This window comes from Chanodichthys erythropterus, chromosome 17 (assembly GCF_024489055.1).
Source record: "Chanodichthys erythropterus isolate Z2021 chromosome 17, ASM2448905v1, whole genome shotgun sequence".
NCBI lineage: Eukaryota > Metazoa > Chordata > Actinopteri > Cypriniformes > Xenocyprididae > Chanodichthys > Chanodichthys erythropterus.
In genome coordinates this window covers 22,120,001-22,133,004 of record NC_090237.1, presented here as the reverse complement: position 1 = coordinate 22,133,004, position 13,004 = coordinate 22,120,001, and the positions used below count along the sequence as shown (strand labels likewise).

At 36.2% G+C, this 13,004-nt stretch overlaps 3 protein-coding genes across 6 annotated transcripts in view; 1 reads left to right on the top strand and 2 right to left on the bottom strand.

Moving 5' to 3' along the window:
* The window catches only part of nf1a (neurofibromin 1a), an 88,221-nt gene that overhangs the window by 30,897 nt on the left and 44,320 nt on the right, over positions 1–13,004 (top strand). For 2 of the 4 annotated variants that reach the window (XM_067366097.1, XM_067366094.1), the window contains exons 30-35: positions 1,959–2,021; positions 4,279–4,437; positions 4,611–4,708; positions 5,000–5,146; positions 5,333–5,479; positions 6,366–6,476. In XM_067366097.1, the coding sequence (XP_067222198.1) occupies positions 1,959–2,021; positions 4,279–4,437; positions 4,611–4,708; positions 5,000–5,146; positions 5,333–5,479; positions 6,366–6,476 (725 nt within the window). Of the gene's footprint in view, positions 1–1,958; positions 2,022–4,278; positions 4,438–4,610; positions 4,709–4,999; positions 5,147–5,332; positions 5,480–6,365; positions 6,477–8,485; positions 8,596–13,004 lie in introns of those variants that run through there. The other 2 variants (XM_067366096.1, XM_067366095.1) reach the window with 2 other exon arrangements.
* LOC137005270 (uncharacterized) lies at positions 6,502–8,511 on the bottom strand. Its single transcript, XM_067366098.1, has 2 exons — positions 8,450–8,511; positions 6,502–8,283 (listed from the first exon to the last, which is right to left on the bottom strand). Exons 1-2 carry the CDS (start codon positions 8,457–8,459, stop codon positions 7,013–7,015), a joined length of 1,281 nt encoding a protein of 426 aa, XP_067222199.1. The 5' UTR covers positions 8,460–8,511; the 3' UTR covers positions 6,502–7,012.
* omgb (oligodendrocyte myelin glycoprotein b) overlaps positions 11,782–13,004 on the bottom strand; it is a 4,051-nt gene continuing 2,828 nt past the window's right edge. The window contains exon 2 of the mRNA XM_067366105.1: positions 11,782–13,004. This exon is cut by the window's right edge and continues 340 nt beyond it. Coding sequence (XP_067222206.1) covers positions 12,165–13,004 — 840 coding nt within the window. The 3' untranslated portion in view covers positions 11,782–12,164.

The following is a 13,004-nucleotide window of genomic DNA, read 5'->3' as shown; positions in this document are numbered from 1 at the left end:
ACTTCAATGTAATGCATCCTTGCTGAATAAGTATTAATATCTTAATTTAAAAAAATTCTCACTGGCCTCAAACTTTTGAAAGGTTATTTTACGTTACAGCATTTTCCTATAGGGGTTGCCATGGTTATTAAATGTTAACTTCTGTCACTTTTATAGTAAGCCCAAAAGGGATATGTATGTTTATTTGAATGGCAAAATTGGACTGTGACATTTAAAGTGCTAAAAATGTCACTATTAAATCATTACGACCTGTTCTTAATACTGAATTTTAAAATAAATGACATTTTAAGTTTGATATGATTCGAATTCCAGTATCTGAATTAAAGTTTAATATATCAGAGTATGAATTCAAATGGCAAAAAAGATCTGCTGAATCATTTGCTCTACATGCAACAACAGACATTACAGATTAATTTTAAGTAAGCAAACATATTTTTTGCTTGCAGAGGTATTATGAAAGTTTAAATGTCATGAGAAGGTACACATCACAATTCTCCCAGCTGCAATAAATCGTATATACCGAATATCAAACTTCACACATTGGGTTTGGCTCTAATGGCCTTGGCATTGAAGTTAACATTTCTATATTGATATAATGTTTTAAGGCTGCAACAATAAATCGATTAATCTCGATTTCTGAGATTTTCCGAATGCATCGCGATTCTCTCTCGAATCGAGCTTAGTTTTTAACAGCAGATGCCGCTTTAGGCTAGTTTTTATCCATGCGCTTAAATGCTCAAGAAGAAGAGCGCTCGTGCTTTCGGCTGAGTCTGAGAAGGGACTTTTATGACGCTATATTAATGTAAAAACAGCCAACTGCAAACACCCTTGTAATTTGCTTCAAACTTTATGAATGATTATTTTATAGAAGGTTCAAATGTTGTGTTTAAGGAATTGGAAGCAAGCAGAGTACAGCTGTTTCTAAAGTACACAGTGCCATTTTCTGTTAAAAACTAAGCTCCGTATCGATTAGAGAGGGAATTGTGATACATTTGGGAAAATCTAAGAATCAATCCAGAATAATTTCTCGATTTATTGTCCCAGCCCTAATATTTACGTATTCATCACACATTTTAAGTCACTTCTACTTAAGAATACAAAAACAATTCATTTTGTTTTGTTTTTTTCCATTATGAAAATTGTTGACGTAGCTGGTAGAGTAGTTTCTTTTTACTAAAAATGAAAGTACCAAGTTTTCATTTGAAATTACCATCCGTCTTTCTCACATCTCATATACTCTGTCAAGGGCACCATCTTGTGGCTGGTGATGCATTAAGTTGTTTTTTAAACAGAGAAAATAAAGCATTGAATGACAAAAACACCTTTTCTTTTCGTCTTTCTCAATTACATGTGGTTTCTTTTCCTTTCTTGTCATTTCCTTTCATGGCTTTTCTTGTCTTGTTTGTAATCACGAGGATCGGGTTGTGATGTTTGGCTCAGTAAGTCCCCATTAAATCAAAAATGATAATAGTTTTGTGGCATCTAGATAGCTTGGAGGACATCTCTATGCTAGTGAGCTTCTAAAAGTTTCTGTTTTGTAGATATTCACATTTAAAAACATACAGTTTTTCCTTTCTGGAATAACAGACTGAAAATATTGATGACTCATTCTTGTATCTTCTGCACGGTCCACTTACATCCTCATCGACACCTATTCTGGTCTTTAATTTTCCTCTAATATCTTCACACTCTTATTGTATTCTTACTTTGTTTGCTTGGGCCGAGAGCTCGCTCTCCCTTCTCCACTGTAGCATCTTTGCAGCTTTTGCTTTACGTTCTGCTTGGAGAGCATCAGCCGGTGTTTCTTAATCACTGAAATAAACATGAATGAAACTGTTCATAGATCAGCTGTCAGGAAGGCAGTGGTTGTGTTGTCCGCTCCTTCATTGTGTTTGTGGCTGTGCTGAGTGCAGTTGTGTAGCTGCTGTGACCTCTCTGTGCTCATCTCTGCCCTGTAGGCTACTTGCCACTCCCTTCTGAATAAAGCCACTGTTAAAGAAAAAAAGGAAAACAAAAAATCCGTAAGTGTTTTAGCATTTAATTTTTTCTTTAGCTGCCATTTATTATTAGTTTGGGTTTATTCATTCCATAAATGCAACATGTTGCTTTTTTAAAACTTATTTTATTTGTTTTTTGTTTTTTTTTATTTGATGAATTTAATTTGATTTTTCATGGTTTTGAATTGTTTTTCGCCAGAACATGTTCAGAAACACCTGTGTAAACATGGTTTTCTTATGAAGACACGCCCATTTTCAATATAGTGAGGAGAAAGCACAGATAGATAAACAAAATAATTGTACTGCTTTGGACCACGCTTTATTCTTTTTCCAACCGTTGTGGACTGATGGCGGACAGGTGGGATCAGTTCAGCTTTTCTATGTCTTGCGGTAAAGCAGCAGACTGTTTCTTTGTGTGGGTTTAGGGTCTATTCTGACATGAGGACAAAATATCCACAAATATGCAGACCTGGAGCCCGGTACACTCTTGAAATGCATCTAGGTTTAAATTTGAAAACATTATGAATCTGTATTTTGGTTTCTGGAAGAGTCGTCTTTCTTGGAAAACTTTTAATGAAGGTGTTGCATGCATTAAATACAATCTGATGAACATGTTGGCGCTACTCTGGCTTCTGTCATGTGCTCTATGGGTCGTCTTCGTCAATGGTTGTGCATGTTTTCACTTTTAAGAAACCATTGGTGCATATGCATGGATGAAAATGTATGTAACGGTGTAAAATGTCTAACTATTCACACATTTTTTATTTATTTTTTTGTCTGTTTGTATTCTCATTTCCTTTCTCTTTGGCATTTGCTGGGACCTTCACCACATGTCCATGATGTTATAAAGCATGGTGCATTTTATTTGTCTTTTTTATTGCTTATTACAAAAGTACAGAAAAAACTGAGTGCCATAAAGCTATAAAAAAACACAAGGAAAATGTTTTACATGATATTTTGAAATTGTTAGGTGTAAAATTGGTGCACATAAACAGATTAAAGGGTTAGTTCACCCAAAATTGTCATTTATTACTCACCCTCTTGTCGTTCCACACCCGTAAGACCTTCGTTCATCTACAGAACACAAATTAAGATATTTTTGATGAAATCAACGTCATTGCATCTTTTGACGTCCAGAAAGTTAGTTAAAAACATGGATAAAATAGTCAACACGACTGCAGTCTTTCAACCTTAATGTTATGAAACGACGAGAATACTCTTTGTGCGCCAAAACAAAAATAGCGACTTTTTTTTAATCTTTTTGAACCATTGTCAAATGTAGTGAACTCAGTGCAGGCTTCCTTGTTTGCTTCCGAATGCTGGCTCATTATTGGCCGGATCCTGTGTCGGCATCACATGCATGTGTCATGCTGCTCACATGTTCAGGTTCGGCCAGTACTGAAGTGGTGTTCGGACGTATACAAGGAGTTCACTACGTATGACAACAGTTCAAATTGTTGAATTAAAGTTGTTATTTTTGTTTTGTAATTTTTGGGTGAACCAACCCTTTAAATAATTGTCAGTATGTTGATTTTTCTAAAAATGATGCACGAAGAATAAGTTAATTCCCATGATGATGATTTTTTTTTTTTTTTACGCAAATTTACACGAGATGATTCTTATCAGCGATAGGCTTAGAACATTTTATCATAAGCTGAGACCCTTCATAGCCTATTTTAAGTCTCTGTCTAATTAGACTGACTTGAAGTCTCTTGAGACGTAGAGGACTGGACCATTCCGAAAGAATTTGTATTGTAGGTGCGGTGAAAATGCAGACACACATTGCCATGAGTATTATATATAGGGTGTGTGCTCTCACACGTTGTTCTACAAATATTTATTTAGGTTAGTAAGGGATTGTTTTATGTGTTGTAATGTGATTGTGGTGATGTTTATTAGTACAGTTGATGCATTTTAATGCCTCATAATCCAGACATTAATCTGCATATTTGCCGACTGACGTCTGATTATTAGTTTGTACTGTACAAACACTGTATAGTGTTTCAAGTCTCATGACACTGTTTTCTTTTTTTGTATAAAACATATTTATCAATCATTTGTCCTTTCTGTCATTCACATATATTTTTTCCTTCATGATATCCTTTCCTGAATTGTAAACCTATTGAAAATATTAGTATTCTTTTTGTTGTTTTCAAATGAAAATGATCATGATATATCAAAATATCAACAATATATCAGAAAGAATTTGACTTGTGCCTGTCATTTACATATAATGCATTCTTCCAGCACTCAATTGTCTTTCCTCCATCCGTTTGTGCAGGTGGTCAGCCAGCGGTTTCCTCAAAACAGTATTGGTGCAGTAGGAAGTGCCATGTTCTTGCGATTTATTAACCCAGCTATCGTATCGCCATACGAGGCGGGCATCCTAGACAAGAAACCCCCACCTCGTATCGAGCGTGGCCTCAAACTCATGTCTAAGGTAAGTGTGAGTAAAGTTATGCCAGGTTCATACAGTTCTTTCATTTTCATCATGTGATGACTAACTGGCAAGGTTAAATGTTGATTTATACCACATAACACTGGGCCTCAATTAATAGCAAAATTTGTATTACTACATATATTCAAGCCACAATATATATTTTTTCCCCCCAGATTCTCCAGAGCATTGCTAATCATGTCCTCTTTACAAAAGAAGAGCATATGCGACCCTTTAATGATTTTGTGAAAAGCAACTTTGATGCAGCCAGAAGGTTTGTTTTTTTTTTTCGCACATAATATGTATCATAACTACCTGTTTAGCTAGTAGCTAGTTAGAGTCATGTGTTATAAGTGCATTTTCAGAGAGTGCTTAATTGGACTAAATTTGCGCTATAGATGTTCATTAATATTTTTGATCATTTAGCCTGGAAGAGAAAAATGGTATATTTTAAATATGCATATTTGCTAAAAGCAACTTTTCTCATTCTCATTTTAAAACTTGAAGATACGTACTCAAAGCCATAAAACTTGGACTTCAAAATCCTTAATTTTTGTTTTGGCAGGTTCTTCTTGGATATTGCATCTGATTCTCCACCAAGTGACTCAGTGAACCATAGTCTGTCTTTTATCAGTGACGGCAACGTGCTCGCCCTGCACCGTCTGTTATGGAACAACCAGGAAAGAATTGGCCAATACCTTTCCAGTAACAGGTAAGATAGCTTCTAAATATACAAAGAAGGTCTTGTCAGTTACAAGGAACAATTTTTTTAGTAACTAACCCATTAGATGCAGTCTTTGTCCTGTTTCCACAGTAAATGTAAAAGAGTTTTGAATATGGAAAAAAATGTAATGTCAAAATACAGATACAAATGTTATAATCAAACCTTAAACCATAGAGACCACAAGGCAGTGGGTCGTAGACCATTTGACAAGATGGCCACCCTCCTGGCGTACCTGGGCCCCCCTGAACATAAGCCAGTTGCTGACACACACTGGTCCAGCCTCAACCTCACCAGCTCAAAGTTTGAGGAGTTTATGACAAGGTGACTGTTCTTGCTTTTGCCAAATGCTAGGGTTTCCTCCTCTCTTCAGTTTTTACCCAGAAATAGCAAGAGTAAAATACGTCATAACTGAGCTTTCCACTTAACAGCATGTTTTTGCTGATGTTATTCTGACATTTTCTGTTTATAGTATTTATTTATCTCTATATATTTGTATGCATTTATCCATATTATGATTTATTTATAAATAATTTATGGATTTAAAAAAAGGCTTTAGATCAGATATTTTTTACTCATCAAAATATCAGAAATCATTTATTCTTTTGATATTTTTCAAATTTGTGGTAAAAAAATATTGGTCAACTCAAGTTGTTGGCGAAATACAAAATATTTGTGGGTTTCTGTTTTTATCTCTCCTCACATCTAACGTTAACAGTTTGTGCTCGTTAGTCAAGGAACATCAATATTTGTAGAGTGCATTTCCTACACGCCTGTAATTCAGTTTCACTTTTAATTTGTTTAGGCTTGTTTATAATTAATGTTGTTTATAATGAATGCCACTAATTTAGGTCTTTTTTTTTTATTCTTGTTTTCTATATCGATAAACTTGAATGTGTTTTTTCTATATCGATAAACTTGAATGTGGTTGTGCCGTGAGTGAAGATGAAACTTCATATTTATAGTGTTTATAATGTTTGAAAACCTTAAGATTAATTTACTTATATTTTTACATTTGAAATAAAATGTGACTTATACATTGATGCAACCTGTGATTTGACCCAGAGGATCTTATATTTTAGTGAGGCTTTTTAAAAAAATAAATATAGAGAAAATACTGTATATAAATACATGTAAAAATATTCAAAAAGAATTGTGATTTTAATAAATTAGCAGCCATAATTTATAATCTGAATCTTATATTTTGAAGGCATCAAGTCCATGAGAAGGAGGAATTCAAAGCTTTAAAGACCCTTAACATCTTTTACCAAGCTGGCACATCTAAGAATGGCAATCCTGTATTTTACTACATTGCCCGCAGGTAAGAGCTTTATTTTTGATTCCTTCTCTTTTTTTGTAATACCCGGCCTGTTGCTAATTGTATTGTAACTTTTGAGTTGGGCATTAGGTTTCACTCCTCCTGTATCCTGTTTGGCATGTTTGTTCTCTTTCCTTAAGGATTACAGTCATTTTTGCATATTTAATAATCAAACAGTCTTTAAGAAGCATTGCATAAATACGCAGAATAGCAACTTTTATTATTGGTTTATTGATATGTCACTCTGTAGTATGTCATTATATAGATATTTTATATAGTTATATAGATTATGACACATACATGCCTCTTAATAATTACAATACACCCATTCTTAACCATTCTGCATGTGTTAAGGTCATTTAAAAATGCCAACAATGTCAACAAAAGTGTTTAATCTTTATTCTTTAATTCATTTTTAATTCTTTATACAATCATATATGCGTTTCTAGATTTTTATAGTGTGCAAGTTTTTACCAGCACAGTACTTATCTGTTAAACATCCAGGTTTTTGATGTTTGACAAACATATGTAGTTGATGATCAGGACTGGTGGAAGAGTTTAAGAACCGCAGAGCAGGTGACAGTGTAGATTAGAAGTCCAGGCAGTCCCATGCTCCCCATAAGTGAAAGAGATGCTGCAATAGAAGTGCTGGGTGTTGTGCCGTTGGTTGTGCCTGTGTTTGTGCCATTAGTTGTGTCTGTGCTTGTGCCGTTGGTTGTGCCGTTGACTGTGCTGGTGGTTGTGCCGTTGGCTGTGCCGTTGACTGTGCCATTGGTTGTGCCGTTGGTTGTGCCATTGACTGTGCTGGTGGTTGTGCTGTTGGTTGTGCCATTGACTGTGCTGGTGGTTGTGCTGTTGGTTGTGCCATTGACTGTGCTGGTGGTTGTGCCGTTGGCTGTGCCGTTGACTGTGCCATTGGTTGTGCTGTTGGTTGTGTCGTTGACTGTGCTGGTGGTTGTGCTGTTGGTTGTGCCATTGACTGTGCTGGTGGTTGTGCTGTTGGTTGTGCCGTTGACTGTGCTGGTGGTTGTGCTGTTGGTTGTGCCATTGACTGTGCTGGTGGTTGTGCTGTTGGTTGTGTCGTTGACTGTGCTGGTGGTTGTGCTGTTGGTTGTGTCGTTGACTGTGCTGGTGGTTGTGCCGTTGACTGTGCTGGTGGTTGTGCTGTTGGTTGTGCCGTTGACTGTGCTGGTGGTTGTGCCGTTGGTTGTGCCGTTGACTGTGCTGGTGGTTGTGCTGTTGGTTGTGCCGTTGACTGTGCCGGTGGTTGTGCTGTTGGTTGTGCCATTGACTGTGCTGGTGGTTGTGCTGTTGGTTGTGTCGTTGACTGTGCTGGTGGTTGTGCTGTTGGTTGTGTCGTTGACTGTGCTGGTGGTTGTGCCGTTGACTGTGCTGGTGGTTGTGCTGTTGGTTGTGCCGTTGACTGTGCTGGTGGTTGTGCCGTTGGTTGTGCCGTTGACTGTGCTGGTGGTTGTGCTGGTGGTTGTGCCTGTGTTTGTGCCGTTAGTTGTGCCTGTGTTTGTGCCGTTAGTTGTGCCTGTGTTTGTGCCATTAGTTGTGTCTGTGTTTGTGTCGTTGGCTGTGCTGGGTATTGTGCCGGTGGTTGTGCCTGTGTTTGTGTCGTTGACTGTGCCGGTGGTTGTGCCGGTGGTTGTGCCTGTGTTTGTGTCGTTGACTGTGCCATTAGTTGTGTCTGTGCCGTTGGTGGCTGTACTGCTGTTTTCACCATTGGTAAGACCATAGCTTGTAAACATAACAGCCAGTAGCAGCAGGAGTATTTGAGTTTTGGAAACCATATTCAGCTCTCTCACTATTAAAATCGGAAAATTTTTTAATTTTTTTTAAAAAATGTTTTGTTCTATATAGTAGTATTTAATATCTAAGATACATCCAAAATTAGCCAGTAATACTAGATATGATATCATCACCTTGAAAATAATATATATATATATATATATATAAATAGTCATATTTACCGTTTGCCATGGATGATTGTTCTTTGTGTCTTTCAGTTCTCTAGAAGGATGTTACTGTGAATCGCTCTGTGCCGGAGTGAAATGATGCCCTTTGTTTGAGTGTTTAAACCAACACCCTTGAAAGAGGCGGAGGCGTGTTATTATTGGAGGATAGAAGTGAATGCAATTTTTTTTTGTAAAACTCTTCCATTGACCTAGTTCACCAAAAAATTGATGACCTATTTCACCCCAAAATGTCATGTCCTTCCAAACCTGTTTGAATTTCTTTCTTTTATAGGAAAAAAAAATTTTGAATAATGTTGTCCAAACAACATTGGACCCCAATGACTTTCAATTAATAACACTGAGACTTTTTTCAAAACAGCTTCCTTTTTGTTCATAGAAATAGTCATACAGGTTTGAAACTACATGAGGGTGAGTAAATGATGACAGAATTGTCCTTTTTGTGTTAACTTTCCCTTTAAGTGATGCAATATACAGTCAATGATGTCACTCTTGAATCTGAAGCTGTTGAACTTCTGTTGAGCTGTTGAGCTGTTGAAAGTCAATGTTTTACCCAGCAATATATACCTATTTATTCTCTAGTTTTTCTGGAAAAATCTGAGCTTTTTAAGGTCAGTTTCCTCTGTCATGTGACTAAAGGCTTTACTAAAGGTTGGTCTCTAATCCAGACTATTTTATTTTAAACAACTAGCTACATTTATCTCACCTATATGGTTGCTCACTCATTGTATTTGTGTTTTTACAATAGGTTAATTTTGTTACACGACACAAGGAAACACAAGGAAGCTTGATTTGAATTGAACTGAAAAGAGACAAATAAGAACAAATTAACAAATTGCAAGCAGCAGCACAAATAAATATAATAGAATACATGAATGCTCAGCCAGATTCGCCTCAGTCATGTATCTTCGAAAGTGGAATGTTACAAAAAAAAAAAGCCATGCACAATGCCACGTGGAATGGTGTGCACGGACAGAGATGCCAACGATGCGATGACGTTATGTTTGCCTTTCGCCCCCAAGCGAAATTGCAGATGCAAGTATAAATCAGCCTTCACATGTTTGCTCTCTCAACTGTGTAAGTTTAAGACATAACTGACTACTGTGTTTACGAGGATACCGGAATTTTGACATTTTTGTGTTTTTGACCATTTAAGCACAAAAAGCCACGAAAAAGAACAAGTGACAATTCCGTCTCTCTCTCTCTCTCTCTCTCTCTCTCTCTCTCTCTCTCTCTCCCTCTCTCTCTCTCTCTTCTATCTATATATATATATATATATATATATATAATAAATAATGTGATGCGATCTAGGAAAACCCGTCGGATGTAGCGATGGAATGTTTTCGGTCGAAAAATAGGTTGAATGTAATTTTTTGTCAAAATTGTATTCTCATTAAATTATCATTCTATAACATCTTGTCTATCATCTGAAAACATCTAAGCAAAATTCACCTGTTAAGAGCAGAAAAATAGCGATTTATAGTGGCAAGGCTGTCTTTCTCTAGCGTTACTGTTTAAGAAATGCCCATAGCTTTCCCTCTCAACACTACAAAAACAGTTCACCTATTAAAATAAACCACATAACATGTAGAATGAAGGTGTATTAATACAAATTTCCCACCAGTCCTGTATAAACTACGGCACGCAAAGTTTTTTTTCCGAATACAACGTTAACGTGAGAAGGCGGAGCACGAGAACAACTGAACTATAATGAACACACATGTTCTAATTACGTGTTTATTAGAGGTTGAATTCAAATAAAATACTGCTAAACTGACCATACTACTTCCGAATAAGATGTGTACTTCATAAAATGTATGAAAATATTGAAATATATGGTTCCGATCACTCAAATAAATGGAGGAGCCCTTAAATGGTCAGTAATGGAGCTTGGGGTGTCATCTAGTGAAAAAGTTTGGTACTGCGCCCAAACAAAATCTTACTGAAAGCTCATTTTTTAAATATTTCAACCTAAAATTTGGAATGGTGACATTTTTGGCTTTGATTTTCTTGCAGTTCAAGAGTAAAACATGTTTGTAATATATTATTATAAAATATAAACAATTATATTTATACATTTTCATAATCTTAAACTTCTCTAACTTTTATTTATTTCACTTCTACAATAATCTGACAAGTGTCTTCTTTAAAACAAAACCAACCTTATGTATATATTCCAAAGCATTCTTGAATTACAACCATTTATGTTTGGATAGTGTATTTTCATGTCTATGCAAAAAAAGGGGGTGACAGTTATTAGGGCCCGAGCACCAAAGTGTGAGGACGCTATTGGATTTCCTCCATTTATTATTTAAACCTGTTTTTCTCAATTCCGTTCCTGAAAATCAGATTTGGAAAGGGCTCGAATCCAGCTTTCATATGGTATTGAAAACTGTGATAGGTAAAATTTCGCCATGTGATGGAGTTTAGCAGATCACATGGGTTTTCACAGATCACACATATATATATATATATATATATATATATATATAATATATAATATACTGTATATATAATATATAATATACTGTATATATATATATATATATATATATATATATATATATATATATATATATATATATATATATATATATATATATATATATAAAATGTGTATATATATATATATATATATATATATATATATAATATATATATATATATATATATACTGTATATATAATCAGTGGTGCACATAAGTTTTTCAGTCTGGTTCTCACGAGAGCACCTGGAAATTCTGTTTGGTGCTCACACTACATGTGTGACCCATTAAATATAACTATAAATATAAAAATATTAATTAAAGCATGATTGCACTTTTAGTTTTTTAATAAAATTATAAACAAAATAACAAAGTGTGATAATGCTATTATTTTAAATTAAAAAATAGTATTAAATAAAAATTTCATTTATAGTAAACTTATAATATACAATTGCTCTGAAACCAGCAGAATTATTATGCATTGAGTTCAAATGAAAATCATATACAGTATTACAATTAGCCGATTTAAAACGGTGATTGTGCATTAACAGCTGTCAACCATGTCGGCACGAAAATGAGTGGTCTGAACCTACTCGCCCAGCGCATTTTTTATTTTGCACATATGCACCTGTGCACCACTTATATTCACCCCTGTATAAAAGTTCCATTAAGTTTAAACCTTTTTTTGACATGTACTGTCAACTGTGCATTGCATTGCTGTGTGTTTAAGCATTTGTCATTTCCAGTCCTGCTGCATGGCCTGTTGTCTTTTTGTAAATGCAGTCAAATGCTACGGGTTTTCCGATTTAATTTTTATTTCAACAGTTAAAGGCAGCATGTCTGTACTCATAGAACACATCAGCTTTACACTTTACACAGTGTTTTTAGTTTGATACATAATATAAACAATGAAATGCAATAATCCGTCAATGCTCAAGCATAACACTGGAAAGAGCAATCCATTTTCCATATCAAGAAACTGCTACTTGTAGTGTACTTGTATATGCGTCTAGATGTTGATATGTGTGGCCATACAGTACCCAGTCACATTATGTAGAAGATTGAAAGTTTATTGGAAGCAGGCAGAGATTGTATACCTTGAAGAATGCTTAAAAGTAGCCAGAACAATGTGAAAATGAAAACCTAAGAAGTGAGTCTCTCGTTTGCATTCTTGGTGGATTTTTTTGTTTTCAAATCAGCAGGTCTAGTTCAAGAGATTATGCAGAATCACAAAGCACTTGGGATGAAAACTGTACATAAAAGGCCCAAAATGGTGGTTTCAAAGCTGCATATGTGGATTTGATGGCTTGTGCTGCGAGCTCTGCCTGGAAGGACCTTCTTGGTGCTACGTGTTCGAATTGTTGTGCTTGACTGTGTGGACAGGCTATGTGGAGTTGATGTGAGAAATCCTCCACCCATGATTAGTACCTGCACGCCTGCCCCAGAGGTATTAACAGGGCTTGGATTGTGAGCTACGTTCAACTGGGCTGACTTGGACAGGGATCCAGAAGTAACTGTCTGCATTGGAGCTCGGTGGATAGGATGACGGGCGTCAGCACCCAGTGGCGGCTCTGTAAATGCGGCTGAGTTCCAGGTTCTCCTAGTAGCCATGTGTACCTCTCCACATGTGGGCCTGGTGTAGCAGGGGCAGCCCAAGACTTTCGCAGGGGTTTGTTGCATCCAAGTCAGCAAATGGTTTATATTTTCTTCATCCTCACAAGCCCATGGGTTGTCTCCTAGTGTGAGGAGCTGCAGTCCATCTAGTTGATTGAAGACACCTTCACTTAATGAGGTAAAACGATTAGCATGCAGATAGAATCTTGACAGTCTGGGAAGGCGATCCAGTGAGCCAGGTAGGATCTGCAACAAGTAGTTGTGAGAAAGGTCCACAATCTCCAAATTGTAGGGCATGTTTGTCGGGACAGTCCAGAATTTGTTGTGACTTAGATTGAGAGCTTGGAGATTGGACAACGTATTGTTAATTAAGACCACACGCTCCAGCAAGTTGTGTGACAAGTCTAGATTCTGAAGGTTCCAGTGGTAGGCCGTATCATTCTTTTCCAATTG